Genomic DNA, 22,799 nt, shown 5'->3' with positions numbered 1-22,799 from the left:
CTTTTGAAGCACCCTGTGACGTCTCTGACACAGCTCTACTGCAGCTGGCAGCTGATCAAGAAACATTGCATGACATGTCATAAGCATCAAATAAAAAGGTATTTCAGTCAGCATATAGTGATTATATGTTCACTGGGTATAAAAATGAGCACAATGTTTGGATGCAAAATAACAGAAAGATAGACGTAATGATTACTGTTAACTTTGATAGTCTGCTCAGTTAGATTTACCATTCAAAAGGATAATTGCTAAACTGTGTGAGAGAAAATGGAACGAATAGTTATTTATCATGTAAAATGTCATACTCAGAGAAAGCTGTGTGAGAGCTGATTGGTCTTCCAGTCTCTCACTGGTGCTGTAGAGTACATCTCATAACAAACTCTTCCAACTGACCAGGAACAGAGTGTACCTATAAGCTCATGACAAAATGGGAAGTTAATATGAAATATGTGGGTACCAGTTAAAGTGTCGCAAAATGTTTGACTAGCACTCATACCCTACTTCTTGTCCAGTCACTGATAAAGTCAAATTTTATCACATTTTTAGCTTAATATGTGAGGAAGTTGTTGTATTTAATTCGTATTTTCATAGAAACTGATACTATTGTATTGTTCACCATTTGTATGTGAAGTGAGCAGGTGCCACTGTCAGTAGATGTTTGGGTGATATGGATTGGTGTGGAACAGTTGAATTTGTTAAGATGATTTATTTCAAACAGATTGCAGAAGATTTACTAAGCATCGTCCTCAGAGACACATTGATAAGGAACAGAATAACAAACATTTTTCTTTTTAATGGTCTAAATATTCCAGTGCACATGAATAACAGAAATATGAAAAGTCATAATAGATATGACAGTACAATTTATATTTTTCTTCTCATTGTTAACAGGACTGGCCTCTGTTTTGCTTGAGTTGAAATGTTTCTTTCTCTATTTTTACAATGGCAGGTTAAGCAATCATTTTCAAAAGGCAAATAACACAGGAAAAGCTAAATTTTTAATTTTATTGCCATTTTCATGTAAAACTTGCAATCAACATTTTTTAAAATTTTGTACCTTATGATAATATTGATGTTAGTCATTTGATAATTTTCTATTTTTCTCATGGAGTCTGAGTAAAATTTGAAATTTATATTTCTTTAAACATTTAATGACACCACCCATTAACAAAGCTATTGTTGAGAATAAAAGAGCAGTGGCCGTAGGGCAACTTGTTTTCTTAGGACTTCTAGCCAGTGTGGTATGCAGAAGAATGATCAGTTGAACTGTTCCACAGTGACCAGCACCACACAATCTTTATCTAGCTGCTACATTCACTCATTACAAGTGGAAAGGGGGTGGGTAGTGTAAACATAATAAAAAAATGTTGCTTTTGTTACCAGTGATTGCACCCGTTGTAGGTGTAGGGTTGCCAATGTCTACAATTTTGTTATACTCCACAGTGATTGCTGACCAACAGCTGATTATGCCTGCAGAACTGTCACATTGAGTGCCACTGTAAACTCCAAACTAAGGCTAAAGGAAGCACTGTTTCAGGGCACTGTTGGAGTCCAGTGGATTCATGATCGTTAACCAGTACAAATTGAAATAAAACTTTTCCAGCAATAAGCACTTGATTCTCATTCCCCTTGACCCTATCACCCAAACAATCCACAAGATGGCAAGATCCCTCTCCTCCTTGCCATGTAGTAACTGGAGAGATTAAGATCCAGAATCATTTAAAGCTACAAGCAGCACCTTGCAGGCAGTCATCCTATTGGAGGTTAGTTCTCACAATATTGAAACACTGGTAATTTCATTTACGCCATTACGTGACTGCACACGCAAAATAATTGTATTGAAATACCTCTGGCCCCAAAAGCCTACACTCTTCTGAGATACGGTGCATTTTATGGTTAGTTAAAAGTAGTTTATCACCTAAAATGTCTTTATGATCACTGTCTGTGAAGTATGGAATCAAGCTGCTTCTCTTGGTTGCTAGATTACACTGTTTTGAAAGTCATATGATGATGAACTGTTGTTAATGTTCGCACTGAATGAATCTCTGCTTTTTTTGACTGACACCTCCAAACTATTGTCTGTAGCCTCCCATCCTACATTTAAGACACCACTCACTTCCTTCACTGGTTTTCCACAGTTCCTGTCCCATTACCTCCAGTCTCTTTGTTCGTCACTGTGGATATGATGTCCTTGTACACCAACGTCCCCCATCCCCATGGCCTTGCCTCCATCCTCCTGACACCAAACCCACCACCTCTTCCTAATCCTCCTAGCCAACAATATCATGAACCACAATTATTTCACTTTTGAAGACCAAATCTATAAAAAAAATTAGTGGTACTGCCATGAGTACTTACATGGCACCATCCTACACCAACTGCTTTATGGGCCATCTGGAGGAATCCTTCCTATTCAATTAACACCTAAAACCTCTTGTCTGGTGTGGTTTCATTGATGAAATTTTTGTGGTCTGGACTCTGCCTCCATAACCTTAACACCTACTCCAAAATACAATTCAGCTAGTCGCTCTCCCCTCTACATTCCACCTTTCTAGACGTCGATCTCCACCCTTCAGATGGCTCCATAAATACGTCTGTTCATATCAAGTGTATCAGCCACCAACAGTACCTCCACTTTGACAGCTTTCACCTGTTCCACAACTCTTCCTTACAGCCTTGCCACAAGTGGATGCAGCATGTGCAGTGGAAAGGAGGATTTGTTCTATCCAGATCTCCCATGCCATCTCCTCCTATGTAGCAGTAAACCTGCCCATGAAAAACTCAATCACATTCCTTCATCAGGGCTTTGACTATCTCTAGCCATGCCCTGATATGAGGGATATCCCACTCAAAAGTCCTACCCACATGTCCCAAAGTAGTGTTTCACTACTCTACGGAATGTCCATGTCCATCCCTATTCCACTCTGGCTCCCACTCTTGCACCCCATAGGTCATTCCATTGTGGTTGACCCAGATGCAAGATCTGTCCCTTACACCCACTCGCCACCTCCTAGCACAGCCCAGTCATTTCACACCCTACAGAAGACAGGACCATGCTTGAAAGTAGCCATTGCAAATGTAAGCTATGCTGCAATTACTGTGTGTCATTCTTTGTGGACATGACAAGTAATTAGCTGTCTTCTCACATGAATGGCCACCACCAAACTTGATCATCCAGTTGCCAAACGTGCTGTGTATCACAGTACAAAAGACTTTAACAGTTGCTTCACTATGTGTGCCATCCAGCAGAAGTTTCTTCAAACAGTGCAAATGGAGATTGTCTCTCCAGCATATCCTGTGTCCTCTCACAACACTCCTGGCCTAAACCTCCGCTAACTTGTTTCCACTGCCTCACCTTACTTTTTCCCTTCTCTCTTATTTCCACACAACTCATTCACTGTGCAGGTTACATGGTGTACTTCCCTCTCCTATCATCTTCACCCCCTTCTCCCATTCGTGCATGCCCTCCTTGTGCCTGCCCCCTCTCCATTTTCCACTCTTCTCCCTACCTCTCTTCCCTCCCTTCATCTCCACCTTTCTTTCCTTTCCTTTTCTCCCCTCCCTTCCTCCTCCTCTCCCCCTCTATCTATCTCTTATATGCTCTACCCTGTGAACTCCTTTCATGTTGTTTAGCTGCTGAGTCATCTGTCGAAAGACCTGCCTCACACTGTTGGCCGCAGGTGTGTCTGTTTGGTTGTCTGTGTGGTTGTGTGTGTGAATGGGTATACTTTTGGTAGAGAAAGAGCAAGATCTCAGAAGCTAGTGTAACTGCTGTTTTCTGTTGTATGTTTCTTTGGTCCACACACCAGTCAGCTATAGTTGAGTGGTTGCCATTCCTTTCTTTATGTAGAAAAGAAATAGATATGTTTCTGCATATTGATTTGGTAACTCTGTTTCTCCATGTAAATTGCTAAGAATACAAATTTGAGATACATGTTCTATTCGTCACTAAACAGTAGCTGTTACATGTGAGCCTATATATAAATGTTACCATGAAAACAATCAATTTTTGACAAAAGAATGTAATTGGATTGATAAAAAAACCTACTCACCAAGTAGCAGCAGAACACACACATAAAAGATGATTATAACTAGGCAAACTTTAAGAGCCAGTGGCCCCTTCTTCAGGTATAAGGGTGGAAGGGGAAGGAAGAGGGGTGAAGGAAAAGGGCTGGAGAGGTCCAGCAAAAGGGGTAGATTTAGGGAAAGTCAAGCAGAACCATGGGTCAGGGGAAAGAGGTCGTGATTGTCATGTGCAGAGCATGTTCTGCAACAGGATATTGTATGTTGGCAGTATACACCCTGTGTCTATGCCCATTCATCCTAACTGATAATTTAGTGGTAGTCATGCTTATGTAAAATGCCAAACAGTGTTTACATAACAGCTGGTATATGACATGTTGTTTCACAGATGGCAATGTTCATGTTGCCAAGGTTCTTCCCTAGAGTTAATTCAACAATATCATAAATCTCTATCATCAACTGAAGTGAAATCATGGCAGATAAAATATATATGACATGTGAAATAGTAAGGGAATGTCTGATATGGTTGAAGAACTGTTTGAACAATTTTAAGAATTATAATATTCAGGAACTGTTGTGAAGAGATGTGAGCAGAAAGAGTGCACTTTTTTTGTCTTCTATTTTACTACCATGTACACCTCATTCATTATTTTCATGAAGAAAATACTATATACTTCACCTTTGATTGCATTTATAAAAAAATATCTCTTAAATAAAATGTTATAGCTTTAAAATAGAAATTATTCTGCTCTTATTACACTTACAAAGCAACCAAACCAAACTCAAAAATCATAACTTAATATCAAGAAACGTTTGCTGTTCTTATCACTCTTCTGGGTGGACTAATTTCTAATTTGTTTCTAGAGCTGCCAACAATCATTCTACAGAACCAGGTTCCTAAGGGAATGAAAAAGTCTGAAGCCCTTATGCAGATGGAAGCCACCATAAAGAAATACACATCAGAAATTCATTTGACAGAGGATGATCTTTATGATCCTGATAAAAAGCAACCACCAAGGTAAGCTTAATTATGTAAATTATTATGAATGCTAATATTCTTTCCCCACCATATTTTATAATATTTTGCATTTATATGTACAGATTTGTGACCCAGATACAAGATCAGACAACACTAGTTGAAATGCAAACTACAAAGTTTGAGTGCCAGCTGGCACCTGTTGGAGACCCAAACATGAAAGTTGAGTGGTTTCTGAATGGAAAACCACTTCCTCACAGTAAGTGGTACTTCTATTTTAATGTTATTTAGAACAGATACTATTACAACATGGTGCATAATCAACATTATTTCAGTCAGGCGTCTCCCTTTGTTGAACTGTGAATAGTAAAACACTTTATTTCATGAGTTCTGTCCTTCATTTGAATTTGTACTGTAAAGTAGAACATCACAATACGGCAACTCATTTTTATTTCTTTCCTACAGAAAACCGTTTCACACCAATCTATGATTTTGGCTATGTAGCCATGAATTTTGGGTGGGTGTATCCTGAGGATAGTGGCGAATACTTGTGCAGAGCAACCAATCTGTACGGTATGGACGAGACTCGTGCTGTAATCAGAACTGCTGGGAAACCTGGCATTATCTATGAATCTCAGTTACCAAAGGGAATGAAGAGCATTGAACGTATACGTGAAATGGAGGCAGCTTGGCAAATGTAAGAACTAATTTTCTGCCTTTGTGTGGTTTCCATTTTTACAGCTTTGAAAATGTAACAGACATTTAAGCTGTTCAATGATTAGTCATAGATGTAGTATGATTTTGTCCTCTTTGTATCAGATAGGTGTTCATATATATGTGTCTGTACATGTACTCGAGATACCATAAAAGTGAAAATGTGATACAGTTGTAGGTAATTATGATTTTTTCCAAATAATTTATGTTTAATCACTATCACAGAGCACCTGAAGAACCAGAAGAAGAAACAAAACCTCGTTCTGCACCAGTTTTTGTTACAAAACCTGAACCATACACTACTGTTGAAGGAGAACCTGCAAGATTCTGTTGCCGAGTTACTGGACATCCCCGTCCAAGGCTTATGTGGGTTGTTAATGGGCAAACTGTCGTTAATGTAAGTTCTAAGAATTAAATCATCCCTTGCTCCTCTCACTAAACACACTCACACACACACACACACACACACACACACACACACACACACTGTATTTAATGCAGAAGATGGATTTGAAAGCCAACTCAGAAATCTTTGTTACTGTAGATCCCTCTCAGTGCCACCATAATCACATGGATGAAAACGAGAGATAAGAGAAAGATGCTGAGAAAAGAACACGTTATTCAGAACATAGCTCCAGAGGTATTTTACTTTAGGAAAAGTTGTCATTAGGGCTTGCATTGTAAGTAACTGACTCTCACACTTTTAAAATGACATGATTTTCTTCTATAATTTCAAGGACAGATTCAGTTATGGTGGATATTATGTATGATCCAATTATGAACTTCCCAAGTCCTTCGATTATATAGATACTGTAATTTTACTTGAAAGCAGATGATCGATATTGATTGTATCTCCATTGCCTAATCTCCATAACATAAAACAATGACTCACATTAAAAGATCTATTAATAGAAGTGAAACTGGACTTATTATGTGAAGGAATCAAATATTCTACAGTAGCTTTAAATGTTCAGTTCTTTGACTTTACTTATGTTGCAGACATAGACAAACAATTCACAGAAGATATCAAAAAGGTTTTTTAAGCTTTTATGTATGCTGATAACATGAACAATACTAATTATGCTGCCTAAATTGCCATTACAATCAGTAGCCTAGTAAACAGTTGAAAATGCTTTAATTTGGCACAGTGTAGTTTTTTTTTTTTTTTTTTTTTTTTTTTTTTTTTTCACTGCCCATATTATGCTAGTCCAAACTACGAACAATGACATATAGGGTACAGAAGAAGTTGAGAACTGCACACATTAAATGAACAAGTTAGTCCAAAACTTTTTTGTATAGCAAATTAAAAGTGAGTAAACACAGCATTAATAAAAAACCTCAGACTGGTCCACAAAGCACCTTGAAATATATCTTATTCTATTAGTGTACTGATAGAAATGCACACATATTTTGCTAATCACTCCATTATTTTTATAGAATCATATAATGAAGCAACAGCCAAGACCATATGAGTACTTTATCAGTAAGAATTGGCAGTAAGCATACTGCGTACAAGTTTTTTTGCAGTTGCCTTTTTAAAAACTTCTAGAATTGTTCAGCTCATTTAATACTATGCTTGTCCTTTAATTTCTTTGAGGGACTGTAGTATAAAAATATTTAATACACAGGATTTCCATCCTTCTACATAATACAGTGGATTTTTGTATTTTGGGGTGAGAATGTGTAACTGGTTACCCATAGTCATATAGGAGGTAATACAAATTCAAATTTAAGAAAGTGACCCATCATTAGCCTCTCCTCCTCCTACTACTTCAACATCTGGGTTATAGACTGCCATCTTCTGTTAGAACATTAGTATTTCTCAGCCTTTCTTTCTCCCTTTCCTTCTATTTCTCAACTGCATTTTTATTTCCACCTTTCATTTCTCTTCCTCTTTGACACATCTTTACTTCTCAGGCTGTCCCTTCTATATGCTGTGAACTGAAGTTAGTACAGTGTTTAACAGTGTGCTATCTTTGACCTCCTACTCTATCGCTTACCTTTATTTGTGATATGACTAACAACGAGCTATCTACCAGGATGAATGGCCACTATAAACCTGTGGCGAAGAGCAAAGTGGACCATCCTGTTGCACAACATGCAGCTGAACATAAAATGCTTGATTTCAATGGCTGCTTCACAAGCTGGGCCATCTGTGTCTTGCCTTTCACCATCAGCTTTTCTGAACTCTCAAAATAATGCCGGCCCCAACCTATGGTACCCTGTCTCCACAGCTTCCACCCAAAAGTTTCTGCCCCCTCTGTCCTATCAGCTCCTCCCAACTCGTGTCCCCACCCTCATAGTCCACTGCTCTCTACCAATGCACCCACTGAGCTTCTCCCCTTCTCTGCTCCTCTCCTTTCTTCTCCTGTTTTTCCCTTCCATTCCTCGCAGCCTCTCCCTGATGCCTTGGATAGCCTTGTTTGCCATCTCTAGTTCCTGCATGCTCTGCTGGGCAGCATCGATACCTCTTCCCCTACTTGTATCCTGCTATTCCTCCCCTTCTCTGCTCCACAATGGGTTGATGTTCCACTTCGACATGTTTAAGTTTCAGTTTGGTCTGAGGAGCCAGAGATAGCAGTTATTTGTGTGTGGGATGTGCTTACTTGTGTGAACACATGTGTGTTTCTTTTCTCTGATAAACATTTTGGCCAAAAGTTTAATGTGTATCAATTGTTTTGTTGTTCTTGTCCTTAACTTAATGTGTCATCCTTGTGGTGCTTAACAGTCTATCTTTTTCATAATTATTGAGATTCCAGCCTGGCCTTTCCATTGTTTCACTCTTTCTTCTTCATCTTTGCCTTCTTTCATTGTCACAACCTGTGGGGCATTCTCAACCTAGGGTCTGAATGTTCTGTTCCTCACTTTCAACCTTCATAAAGAGATATGCCCTCTTCCTTTGGGCAATTTGATCATTTTTCATCCTTTTGGGCAATTTGATCACTTTTATGCACAACCACCACAAAGCTGCTAAAATATTCATTATTCTGCAACTAGTTTCAACAGCATGTCATTGTCTGACATAAAAATAACACATTAAAGTAATGTATACCACATGTCTAACAATGGAAAATCCAGGATAGAATGTAACAAACTTATGAAAAGGAAAGTTACTACTTACCATATAGCAGAGATGCTGAGTCACAGATAGGCTGTTTCAAATAAAGTTTTCAGCACATAAGGCCTTCGTCAAAAATAGACAATAGACTCACACACACCACACACACACACACACACACACACACACACACACACACACACACACAACTTACAGCACATGACTGCAGTCTAAGGCTACAGAGTGAGTGTGGCTGAAAGCTTTATTGGGAACAGTCTTTTTGTTGTGCCTATCTGTGACTAAGTTTCTCCACTATATGGTGAGTAGCAACTTTCATAATACTGTAGACCACATGTCTGTAATTTTAAAATGTGTGATGTATGTATGCATGGTTGAAGTGCGGTAAGACATGAACTAGCCCAGAACACAACTATTGTGTTCTATGCTAGATAGTGTCGTACCATACTCTCTCACAGTACTGAATGCTACTACAGTACTACTATGAGTACATAGCACATTTTAAAATAAATGATGCAGGAGTAAAGGAGACCACTCACCGAATAGCAGAGGTGATAAGCTGTTGACAAGCATCCACAAAAGAGAATGATAGCTATGTTATCACACGGAAGTGGTTCTTTGATGAGGCGTGTGCGTGCCCACACACACACACACACACACACACACACACACACACACACACACACTGACACAACACAAAGATCAAAGATGTTAGTGCTTTGTGGTGGTTGTAGATAAAAACGAGTTTAATGAAAGCTGTGGTGGCTTTCACGAAAAGAAGATCCTACCCACATTCTAAACCTCATGGTCTACCAAAAATCAAGAGAAAAATCATATGGTATCACTTTCATTGATTTTCATAAAGCATATGACTGAGTAGACTAGGAATCTCTCATATCTATGCTAAAAGAATTAAACTTAGAAAAAAAAATTCATAAACCTAATCAGAGAAACCAAGACATACTCCAGAGTCAAATTAATGGAATAACTCTCCAACCCTTTTGAGACAAAAACTGGCTCATGGTAAGGACATAGATTCTCCTCACTACTATTTAACTGCACTCTAGAAAAATTAGTCGGAGAGCGGAATATGGAGATCCATTGTGGAAACTGTCTAGGAAGAAAAAAAAGGCATCAAAGTCAATTGTCTAGCCTATGCAGATGATATACCCCTACTAACCCAGACCTGGGAAGAAACTAAAGAACACGCCCTCTAACTACAAAAACAAGCAGAAAAAGTATGTCTCAAAATCTCCTGCAAAAAGACCAAGATAATGGAAAAAAAGTCACCATAGCATTTTGAAATGGGAAAAGAAGAAATAGAGATTGCCAAAGAATTCAGATATCTTGGAGAATGAATCAGCTGGAATGTCCTCAAGAAAAAGGCAATGGAATCTAGATGAAGTAAAAGTTCCAACTCACCAAAAACACATATAACAAAAAATCCCTCTCGTACAATGTAAAAATAAGACATTATAACACAATAATCAAACAGGAAGCCCTGTATGTAGCCAAAACATTGCCCACCATCAACCATGGTCCAGTTGAGAGGCAGGAGATCAAAGAAGGAACATAATAAGTACAATCCTTAACCCAGATTCCACAACAACAAACTAATCCACATCAGGAATAAAACCCTTTACCAAATTACCAAAAAACTCTCAAACACAACGAGGAAAAGAAGAATTGTTTTTTATTGACACTTCCTGAGAATGAAATCAAATAGATGAAAAAAAAAATATATATTTTTTGAATACATCTGCAACAATGAAACCCAGTCCAACTGGTTTTAGGACATGGAGAAGGATTTAAGAGAACTCGAAATCACATAAAATATACTCACACGTACCATACGAAAGGCTAACGAAAGGCAAGAAAGAGATGTTCCAAGTCAAAATCAAAACCAATCGAATAATCCAAGTCTCTGAAGAAAAAAGGAAAGTGAGATCAGAAAGAATGAGACAATACTGGGTTAACAGAAAGGCACAGAGCGTTAAATTGGATTGATTTAATGTACCCCAAAAGTCAGGTGAAACAAAAGAAGAAGAATGAGAAGAAGAAGAAGAAGAAGAAGAAAAGCTATAGAGCACATCTTAAAAGAAAATTTGATCATTGTCATGGCATCCACTAAATTTATAGTATTTTTACATTTTTCATTAATTTTTATATTAAAAAGACTTCCAACTTGAAACTTCTACCATCACCTCATGAAACTTTCTTGTGCACACAATATTTAATTCATCTCATTTTCCCGTTTTTGTTAAGTGAAGTAACTAACACAATGAAACATTCATTTTCTGTTGTAACAGGTGAAATTGCTGTAAATAAAAGTTTACCTCTCTTATTACTTACAAAAAAAGAAATATTGCTGCATTGTGAAACATGTTGTTCACTTTTGGTATTACTATACATACAGGTCTGATAAATAAGGCAAGAGTCTGCTAAATAATGAAGCAGCTCAAGGAAATGGAAGCTCAATAAAACTGTCTCAGAAGCATAGCCAGTTGTTATATACAGCAACATAATCTGTAATTTTCAGGGTACTCGCTACCGACTGACGTATGATGGTATGTGGCACTTGGATATTCCCAAGACACGACAATATGACCATGGCAAGATTGAGATTATTGCTCGCAACTCAGTGGGAGAAGCAATAGCTACTACGGAACTTACTGTGAAAGCACGTATGGATGATTACCGTGGAGTACTAAAGAACTCACCACGACGTAAGTCATAGAATTTTATTATTGTTTTTCCATTATGTTTTTGGTACAAAAGTTTGAGTTTAGATAAAGTGGAAACACATTGAAAATGTAGTTCTGAAGCTTGATATGCAAAATATTGTACTTGCATTATGATATTTTAATACTGTCTGCAAAGAAGGAGAGCACAGCAAGGAATTTACTTTTCAAACATGCTGATAATAGTACTTTCGGTCTACTGCAAAGTATTTCTTTCTTTCAGATTATTGTGAAGGTTTTCTGAAGTATTGTAAGAGTAAATATAAGTTTTCTTATGTGTTACAGTATAATTACTAAACAATATACATAAATGAAGCTTTACTGAAAAACTAGAAAAAAACATGTCAGATAAACCACAAGTTGACATAAATGCATCTAATCACACTAAATCCACAGCCATTACTGACACATGTGTTACACTGCTATTCACTCTCTCTCTCTCTTTTTCTTTTACAAAACATTACAGAGGTAGTGCACTCCATTAAAACATGAGTACAATCGGTGCTGACATAGCAAGTTGTATTTCCCAACCAATAGACTTGAACAGTTCTTTACTTTTATCATGACTTCATCTTTTGAGTTATTATTGAAAAATTACTTATTTTCTATCAACGATGCCCCTTGCCAGTGATTTGACTGGAGTTGGAGAGGGCTTTGTGGAAATGAATTGTTATTGTTGTTTCAGTGAGCAAACAAATAAACTAAAATAGTTGTTTTTAATATTATACAACACAGAAATGTAATATGAGATGAGTAATTTTAAATATCTTTTTTTGTTTGTGGTACCTCGTCTCATTTATTATTTAATGGCATAAAAAGACAAAAAGTGTATTCATATTAATGGATTGCACTTCCAGAAGCTATTTTTACTAACACTAATACAAATGACAGACAACTGCTGACACTAGACACCTGTGACATTGACACAAAGACCATATCCCACACCTACATCCTATTCCTCTGTGCCTGCTTCGCTTTTATGGTTGGCCTTGGTGGACCGCTTCGGCAGTGGTCTCAGAATAAAGACCAAAGTGACATCTTTGTTTATCTTCATGCTACCAAAAGAGGAGATGATAAGGTATGGTGTTTTTTGATGACATTAGTTTTTTATGTTGCTTTTTACAGTTTTTTTCACATTTTACCTCTTATGTTACTTCTTATCATTTCTTCCTGTTTTAATTCAGATATATATGTTGACGATTTTTGACTTACATTCAGTAAAACAATTTCCTTTCATCTCTGAATATCTATAAAGGCACTGACAGAGCAAGCCTAACGTATGTGTAGGATATTACCTCACTGTGAAATCTGTTTGTTTTACTGAATTCTTATTTCAACAATAAGACCTATCCAGGACTAACATTTAAAATGCCGTTTCCTTGAATTTCTGCTTTGAATTACTTTTCTTAACTATTTTTGTTAATGCATGACTAATAAAATAAATATGTCTGCATTAATTTCTTATATCTTTGCATGCCACTAAGTAATTCTTCTGACTGGAAATTAAAAAAAAAAAAAATCTTCTGTATTGTTTATTTGTTTATCTGAAAATGGAAATATAACTTCCATGTTTAGTGCATAAGACAAATGAAATACTGGCTTTATAAACAGCCTGGTTTCGGTCATTCCTTTTGCTATTAGGTCACTATGTTATGTATTGCACTCTTATTAAGCATCAGTATTTTATTTAGTTTCTTTTGTTTCACCTCAATTTTTAATTGTTGAATTGTGACTTGCCAGCATGGATGAGATTTTTTAAATGGTCAATACAGTACATAAAAGCAAATTGTTGACATGATCAAAGCTTAATAATTTTTTTGACATAATTATAAGTAACTTGAAAAAAAAAAAAAAAAAAAAAAGAAAAATGCACTTCGTTTCTGTTTCATGCACAATGTTATGTTCAGTCATGCTATTATCAATAAGCATGTGTGAAACTATAAGAACTTGAAGGTAGGCAGCTACTTGCCATAATAACAATCATTATTAATTACTATTTTTTGTGCTACAGCATGGTATGACTATGATCTCACTCAGTATCAGAAAGAGCGCATTGAACTGGAAAGGGCTCAGCTCCAACATGTGGACATCAGTGAACATCAGAAGAAAGTTTCTACTGAGACTGAAACTGAATGGCAGCAAACAGTAAAGAAGAAGAAGGGTGAAGATTATTATTCCAAACTGAAAGAGGTTGGTAAACCATTATGTTGGATTTTCAGGTGTACACCTGAAAATTCCTAAATTTTAAGTATTCAGTTTTTATTCAATGATAGTGTTGTGCAGTTTAGCTCATTTGAAAAATTTTTTGCTACACTAAGTTAATTGAGATTACACAACAGCTTCTCCAAATCCCTTTCCATTAACTGCAGTTAATTTTTTCTTCTTAGCCTCTGCATCAGTATTAGTAATGTGCCAGTAAAGAAGATAGTACAAGAACAGTAGTAAGAATCTGAAAGGAAGGAAAAGTTAAACCATGAAAAATCCCAGATGGAATAAGACAATATTATGGAAAGAATAGACTTCTTCTCACCACATAGAGAGACTTTGAGTCTGAGGCAGATGCAACAAAAGGACTGCTGTACATTTGAGCTTTCAGCCAAAAAGCCTTGTTCTAAAGTAGAGAGCACATATATTGACACATGCACAACTCACACACAAATAAACTCTCTCTGTGACTGCTGAGGCTGAAAACACAAATTGACAGTGAAGTGCTATCTACAGCAAAGAAAAAGATTGTTGATAGTGAAATTGAATGGATATTATACAGATATTATAATATGTAAGTGTACATGCTAACCACACATGTACGTGACAATGAAATTAGAGAAGTGTATGTTCATATTAATGGGTCAAAGAGGATGAGACATTTAATCATAATGGAAGACTGAAGTGCACTAATTATTGAAGGCAATAAAGGGAAAATAGCAGGAAGATTTCAGCCTTGCATTAATATCTTCTTAGCTTTCTTACCAAGTCAGATCACAATGAGTGCATAATATTTCGGAAGACAGGTGCTCTCTGTCTGGTAAAGTACTCAGAAGGTCCAAGGCCAGAAGATGGAAGGAGAGTACCATATATGTTCTCCAAATTATGGAGGATACACTCCAAAATGTCAATGCTAGGAAGACAAGAAAATTTTGTTCAATTGATACACAACAAACATTTTGAATTGCATGTGAGGTCTGTATTCCCAAGCAAATTTAAAAGGAAGAAACATTTAAAAAATTCTGTACTGGACATAAGATTGTTGTTGAGAATAAAATTTTTCGAAATGTGTGTGGAAGATGCCAGGGGAACAAATAGTTATCAGATTGACTATATTTTGGTAAAATAAAAATTCAGTGTAAGTTATAGGGCTGCTAAAATTGATCATGACCATAAACTAGTGCTAATTAAAAGCCAGATGAAAATCAAGAAATCAAAAGAAATCAGCTGAAACATTATCAACTAGAGAAGGTGAAGGGACCAGAAATTCAAACTGCCTGGGAAATAGACTTGATAAAAGAAACAATAAGCCTTCAAAGAGTCATTGGTATGGAAAGTCAATGGAATTGTGTTTTAAAGAGGTGTAGTATATGCAGCAGAAAGTGTTGTAAGACTGAAGAAGGCAGAATGAAAGCAGCTGTAGGTGACATATAAGATACTAGAATAAATAGAGTGATGAAAATTTACAAAATCTTGAAAGTGACCAGCAACAATATAAGTCACACAGAAATGGAGTTTACCACAAATTTAGCAAAATGAGAGCAGATTATGTAGAATAGATGTCATGAGACAAATACAAAAATTGAAAACTTAATATGAAGCTATGTTTGGAGAACAAGTCTGTATGGGTGCAAAATATGAATAATGGGAAATACAGAAATGATGCAATTAGAAGCCTTTGAAATGTGGTGTTGCAGGAGATTGCTGAAGACATTGTGGAGTGATTGAGAAAGGAGCAAGGACACCCTGCAATCAATGAATGAGGATGAAGAAAAACATCGTAAAGACCATAATGTATTGAAGAGATAGAATGACTGGACACATGTTACAACATGAGTTGTTGTCACAAACTGATGTTGAGCAGGCGATTGAAGGAAAGAAATGCAGGGGCAGCCCTAAATTCGAATATATAATGTAGAGTGTTGATGTAGGATGCAGTAGTCATACTAAAATGAAAAGGGTAGCTGGAAGGTGACAGAACTGGAAGATACAATTAAACCATTTTTAGGATTGATGGTTGAAACAATAACAGTTGCTGATGCAATCAAATTTGGAAAAAATGTGTAAGGTTTGCCTTGTATTTGTCATTCCATTTTCGCTTTTAAGTGAATTGTTGACGTGGAGAAGAAGCACATCATCTTACTAATTCTTACTTTGCAGACTTTGCTATTGAAAAGCTGATGCTCTTTGTGTTTGACAAATGAGGAGACTAATCAGTAGTACAATGCTTTGTTTTCAGTAGGAACTTGTTACCCTCAAAGCAACTGTTACATGCTCCCCCCTCCTTTCTTCCCCCTTCCACACCCTTTCCTCCCACACTGTTGATGTTTTGCATAGATTTTTCTTACTCTTCTTGACTGTTGTAGTGTGTCTAAAATTAAATCAGACTATCTACATATGCAGTTTCTTTGCTGCCCCATTCTCTAATTAATTATGTAATTCCACATCATTTTCTCATAGAACCTCTTAATTTCTATGTATTTCTGTGCTCAATCTATCTTCTCTCGATTTTTGTGTTTCTATATTATCTGCACTTTTATCCTCAGTCTTAAACCAGATTGGCACCTTGTAGGACTTACACATAAACAGTTATCTGTTAAATTACATTTGTTAGGTAAATTGTGAATATTTCTTTTCAGCTACAGCTAAGCAAGATTTTCTGGTTCTGAGCATCTCAGGAGTCAAATGAAAGCTAATTAATACAATTATTTCGAAGTTGGTGAACTGAAATGTAATAAATAATTTCTTATATATTTCACATGCCGACAGAAACCTTTCAAGTACATTAAAACAACAATTGCGCCACGTAGAAAAGAGTACAATGTTGGAACATGTAAATACAACTCAGAGAAGAAAATTGCGGTAAACAATTTTCACCACAGGTTCAGTAGCACACTGTGTAAGAAGAAATATGGTTCTTTATGATTCTTCACAGAAATTTATACATGAGGTCTGTAAGTGGATTTGGAATAATTGGTAGAAAGAAAAAAAACCTATACTTTAAGCTGACATTTATTTCTAAACTATTGCTAGAAATGTGCGGGACCTACATCTAATAGGACTAACAGGAGATATTGAACTTATATAGTGAAGGGCAGCACAAATGGTTACAGGTTTATCTGGCTAGTGGGAGAGTGTCACAGAGATGCCGAAGAAATTGAATGGTGGACTCTTGGAGACAGACATACACTGTAGAAAGCCTACTTACAAAATTTCAAGTAGCAGCTTTAAACGATGATTCCAGGACTATACTGTAACCCCTTACTTATCATGTACATAGGGATCCTAATGACAAGATTAGATTAATTACAGCACACACAGGGGCATTTAAAAAACATTATTCCCATGCTCAGTATGTGAAAGGAATGAGAAGAAACTCTAATAACTGGTACAATGGGACATACCCTCTGCCATCCACTTCACAGTTGTTTGAAGTGTGTAGATGTTGATGTAGATGTTGATAAAGGCTAGTTGTTTGGGAAAGCCTAGTCTGATTTAAGCTTCTCTTTTGCAACAACCATTAAATGAAACTTAAGCTAGGAATAAGCAAATATTGCTTTGTAAATAAATATACATGATCACTTAAAATGAGCAGTATCCTTTTTGTTTGCGGGTGTGTGTGTTTCACCAAAACAGAAGGTTCTTTTTGGTACTATTTTGTTATTTCTCCACATAAGACATCTAAATATCATTGTCAATTTGTACATTGCTGTACTTGTGATAAATCATAAAACTTTTGTCAAGAGGTTAACTTGAAACCAAAACACATTTCTTCAAATTTAAAGCTGTGTGACGTTCTATGATGTGCCACAGTGAGTGTAAGATGAAACACTTATTTCCTTGTGACTCAGTATTAGCAAACGAAGATATATTTACCTGCTATGTGATACACCATGTAAGGAGATTACATCTTATGTTCTTTTCGTGTGAAACTGTTTACTATAGTATATTCAAAATAGAAAGTCAGAAATCTTAAATTTCAAATATTTTATTGGTACATTTATGTGATTGCAAACACAGATAATTTTGAACACTATTTCCATTTTGTAAATTGCCACAAATGACATTTCTATATGATTACAAATTCAGTATAAATTTATTATGTCTATAAGGTTAACATCATCTTAATGATGTGCATAACAACGAAATGGAATATGTATAGGTTTCTTTATTCTTCCTTCTTCTTGTTGTCTCTAGACATGGAAGCTGCAGAATTTGGTAGTTGTGCATTGTATAACTGCCATTACTTTTTCCTATTTGTCACTTAACTCTAATCACTGGTTGTGAATATTATACTGCTATATGTCTGTGTTCACGTTTTTAGAGAATTCTTGATTGCTTTGATTGCTTACAAAATATTTTCTTCTTGGATATTATGAGAGACTGCTCTCAGAGTATTGATTTTTTCCACTCTGTAGTTGCACTTTAAAGTATGTCAGTTTAATCTATTGTTGGAACTATCATCTCTCCATTGTTTCTTACACAGTATTCTGTGTCAGCTGCAGAGATAAAACAAGAGTAGAATGAATGCCTTTCCAGTAGATGATTTTTTACAGTTTTTAAGTGTACCTGAGTCAGAGTCTTGAATGATTACGTTTGATATTTTGCAATTATTTTCCTTCTGTAGCTGTGGTCTTTCAACAAATTCAGGGATGACAGAAATTTCCACTTAGATGGCAGACTTTCTGTGTGTCCAGTACTGCCTCTACAGAAGGAATCACATTTTGTGCTCAGTGAATACTTTCAGTGGATGCTTGCTGCATTTACCACCACATCCATTGTTCGCTTCGGATGTTCTGCTGTCTTATAATGAATCTGCAAAACAAGAAAATTTTAACCAATAGACATCTCACCACATAATTTAGTGGAAACACATGTTTCAGCATCATCATTTGAAGTTCAGACAACATATGCTTGATGATTTTTTTTTTCTGGCATGTGGAAACCAGTAGTCAGCTTTGTAACTGATGATAGAATGTGGCTGTCCAAATTGGACTAGAGACAAGTAATAAGTAATGTGTTGGTGTCTGTCCCAGTGACATTCATTCAAGAAAAGTGAGAATTTTGGAAAAGGAAAGACATGTCCTTTCTTAAACATAAGTTGATGCATTGTACCTTTGTAAGCCTTAATAAAGAAATCTGGAGAATGACAAAAGATATGACATTATAGTATCTTCCTCTTCCACAATAATTTAACTGTTCACAAACTGATCAAAAAAAGGGACAGTTCTTGGGAATTCTTGTGAATCCTTACACTTTCATGCTCATCTCATATTGTAATTGTTATTCCATGTGATTTATTTTTTCCTCTCAATGTTGCTAAAAACCTTCTGTGTGCATTATTTTAAGTCTCTAGAAGTTACTGTGTCTGCCCATAGAGAGTTCTTAAACAAGTTTCCCAGAGAAGCATGTAGCAGAACGCTCACTAAAGGGTTTGAGAACATGCACCAGAGTGCACAATTCAAAGTTGAATGCTTTGGGGGGATGTGGATGTAAGTGTTTGAATAATAGGGATTTACAATAAGTTTCCAAATGTTTTGAGGTAATTATATAAGCAAGTTGAAGCACAATATACATGGTGTCACAGGAGGAGTAGTGAGTATTCAGTGATATGACAGAAATAATCATCTGAAGCAAAGAAAACTTCATATGGACATATGCCCCGTTCTGAATATTTTCTGAGATAGTATACATTTAATGTACATCATTATTCATTTTATGTATTATTGAGTACATTGTCAGGTTTACTCATGAGCGCATGTACAACAGTTAGTAATCATGACATCTTTTTTTTTTTTAATACATTTGCCTCTAATCAGTATCATTTATGCCACATTGCAGCTGTTGTACAGTTTACAACAAATGTTTGAATATCAATGCATTTGTGCATTCATGGAAAGAACATGTGTCACTTGTCATGCAGTGTCCCTGCATGTTTTTTTAATGAGGGTAGCAGCATCCATGATGCGACCAAGCAGTTTATGTGGATATTTACCATTCATTTGTACATTTCAGGCTTCTTCCAACCTCATAAACAAGTATCTAATGGCATAAAGTCTGGAAATCTTGGTGGCCAGTTACTACCATGAATAATCCAGTGATTAGGGTAATACACGTATGTGTGCATCACTTGCCCATAAACAAATCTACATTATATGTATTCTATCTTGGAAACCATTCAGAATAGGGGATTGTCCATAGGAAGTTTTTTTGCATCAAATGGGTGCTTCTGTTGTATCCTTGAAAATTGACCATATCTCCTGGGGAACCCTGTAGAATGCCAAAGGGCAGCTTATTTCAGGTCTGTATGTTGTTGAACACAGCATATGTCCTGTCTGCATTAGTCAACAACAGCTATGTCAGTGTATAGATCTAATGATTTTAACATTAAATGACACAAATTAGATTTTTTGTGTGGGAAATGAGTGTTCACTACCTGCTTTTATATATTGCAGCTTGAAGAAGAGCAAGTAATCAAGGAAACTCGTTTGCGGGAAGCATCACATCAATTTGCTATACCTGGAGAAAAAGTTGTGGCCAAAACAGTAGCCAAGGGAATGGCTCAGAGCTATGAGCAAAAACTGTAAGTTATCCATGTCTGATAGAAGTGCATAAGTTGTTGTATGACCATGGTTCCATATTCAGTTTAATTTGTGTTCTGCTTAAAAATAAATTAGAAACTTAATATTTGGTAATCAGAAATTTTGTTGAGTGTTGAGAAAAGAGTCCACAACTTCACGTCGCACAGTTAGTAGTAACACTGCATCTCTACTAGCAACGCTTATTTTCTCCCACTTTAATCTGCCAGTCACAATGCTATTTTAATTTCACAGTCAGAAGAAAATGTAATAGAGGAAAATGTTTGTGGTAAGAGATTCCTGGCAGATTAAGACTGTGTGCCACATTGTGACTCAAACATGGGACCTCGCTTTTCACAGTCACCACTCTTACTGACTGAGTTAGCTAAGCATGACTCATGTCCAACTCTCACCTCTTTACTTCTGCCGGTATTATTTTTCTAATTCCCAACTTTTCAAGGTTCACAGAAGCTCTTCTGGACATCTTGTCGGGCTAGCACTCCTGGAATAAAGGCTATTACAGGTTAATTGCCTAGCTAGAGTCTTGGAGATTGATCCAGAATGGATCTTTCATTTTGCAACAGAGTGAGTGTGCACTATTTTGAAATTGGGGAGATTAATAATGTGTGCGAAACTGGGACTCAAACCAGAACCTAGCATCTTCCGGACAGTGCACATGCTGTCTAAGCTGTTCAGGCACGACTCACAACCTGCCCTCACATCCTCAGTTCTGTCAGTATCTGTTTCCTAGCTTTCAGTCTGGTACAATAGAGTGTTTCCAGATTGAAGCAGAAATTAATGGGGATCAGAGCAACCAACCACTTTAATGTTTGTCTTTTGATATTTTCAAAGAAGAACTGTAACAAATTCTAAAATCATTATTTACAAAGGCACATGTTTTTCTTGCTGCACTATTATAAGAATTTTTGATTGCAGAGATGAAAAAGAAGAAGAAAAACCAGCCTGGGTAACGTCTCGACGACCAACTAAACATACATCAGAAACAGTTGTTGATTCCAAAACAATTCCGAGTTTGCCACCTGAGCCATCAGAGTCAGCTATTCATGCACGAGAAGTGCATGTAGCCAAACAAAAACAAACACAGAAAGAGGTGAGGCAGTAGGAAGTATGGTTATTCATTAAGTGACAGCAACAAACACACATACATTAATCTAAGTAGATAGATAAAAAACCTACCTGTCATTCTGTTAAGTAAGTCTCCCATGATACAGAGATCTGGGCAACTTTTTCAAGCTCTACACCTTTTCTTAAACCTCACCAGTCTTTTTATTTCACCCTTCTTCCCCTTCAGCTGTGCTGCTAGAAGATGGAGCCACTGGCTCTGAAAGCTTGCAAACTTTAATACCTTTTATATGTGTGTTATCCTGCTGCCAGTTGGTGAGTAAATTATGTATCCAGTTAAATTATCTCTTCAAAAATCGATTATTTTGAAGCAAGAATAACACACAGAGATATAGCTGTAAAATACACATAACAAATAGATAGATACACATGACAATAATAAAGGGTAGTGAATGTGATCCATGGTGATTTTAACTACAGAAAACCAAAATGTTAAAGGAATGTGAAGTTGTAACAAACACTAACTTAGGAGACCCACAAGATGCAGGAGAACAGTTAGAAGTAACTAGTTATATGCAAGTGCTATTTTACAAATTGTGTCTCTTGTGATATGACGTTTGGAGCAATGTCTTCTTCCCTACAACATGAGCTCTTTATTTCATGTTTCATTTTTGCCTTTGTACTAGCAAAGAACATTGTATAAAACTGTCAGTCTTACTCAGCAGTTCCATATTTGGTGAGTGCAAAGTGTGGTTGCCTTTTCTGTCTTTAATGTTGATAACATTAATTTTTTTCTTTAATTTTTAATTAGTTGTATTTATTTATTTCACAGTTTTTGCATAAAAGATATGAGCTTTTTAGTCTGTTAAAGTTTGATAGACTTATATGAAAATGAACATAAATTTATCACTAAAAGCTTTTTTTCCAATTCAAAATTGATTTAGGACCTGTAAGAAAGCATTATCTGAAAAATAGGTAACTAGTCCATATTTAGATATAAACTTGCACTTTATTTGCTTGTAAGTCTCTTGGGCAAGAAGTTGAATTGATTGATCGCTGTAGAACAAATTTTTGTGATGCACCTTCATCAGGTTACTCCTGCTGACTGACATCCTGGACCAGTGGGTGCAATATATATATCGGTCATCTCTTCCCTTCGCTGACACTGTATGTGAATCACACGATGTGCGGCCGTGGTGATGGCTGTAGCCCACACTCAGGAGTTGAGCAGTAAGCCTCTGTCTATGCTCTGCCTATGCCATGCTCAGTGCTCTGTTCCACTGTGTTTGTAGAATTTTAAGTGCTTGAGCCCACACTTGACTAAGTTGAAATTCATTGACCTTATTGAAAAGGATCTCATGTAGACAGATTTTGACAGCTTCCTTGTAATGAAAGTCCCAATT

The 22,799-nt window shown here is 36.4% G+C and overlaps 1 protein-coding gene across 1 annotated transcript in view; it reads left to right on the top strand.

The window, feature by feature from the left end:
* The window catches only part of LOC124613827 (titin), a 524,266-nt gene that overhangs the window by 192,776 nt on the left and 308,691 nt on the right, over positions 1 to 22,799 (top strand). Inside the window, exons 60-67 of the mRNA XM_047142550.1 lie at positions 4,888 to 5,041; positions 5,125 to 5,258; positions 5,465 to 5,696; positions 5,939 to 6,110; positions 11,329 to 11,515; positions 13,542 to 13,720; positions 20,191 to 20,318; positions 21,250 to 21,424. Of these exons, the coding sequence (XP_046998506.1) occupies positions 4,888 to 5,041; positions 5,125 to 5,258; positions 5,465 to 5,696; positions 5,939 to 6,110; positions 11,329 to 11,515; positions 13,542 to 13,720; positions 20,191 to 20,318; positions 21,250 to 21,424 (1,361 nt within the window). The remainder of the gene's footprint in view (positions 1 to 4,887; positions 5,042 to 5,124; positions 5,259 to 5,464; positions 5,697 to 5,938; positions 6,111 to 11,328; positions 11,516 to 13,541; positions 13,721 to 20,190; positions 20,319 to 21,249; positions 21,425 to 22,799) is intronic.

Source organism: Schistocerca americana, chromosome 4, assembly GCF_021461395.2.
Source record: "Schistocerca americana isolate TAMUIC-IGC-003095 chromosome 4, iqSchAmer2.1, whole genome shotgun sequence".
NCBI lineage: Eukaryota > Metazoa > Arthropoda > Insecta > Orthoptera > Acrididae > Schistocerca > Schistocerca americana.
Note: the sequence above shows the minus strand (reverse complement) of the source record. Positions and strands in the feature narration are given on the sequence as shown.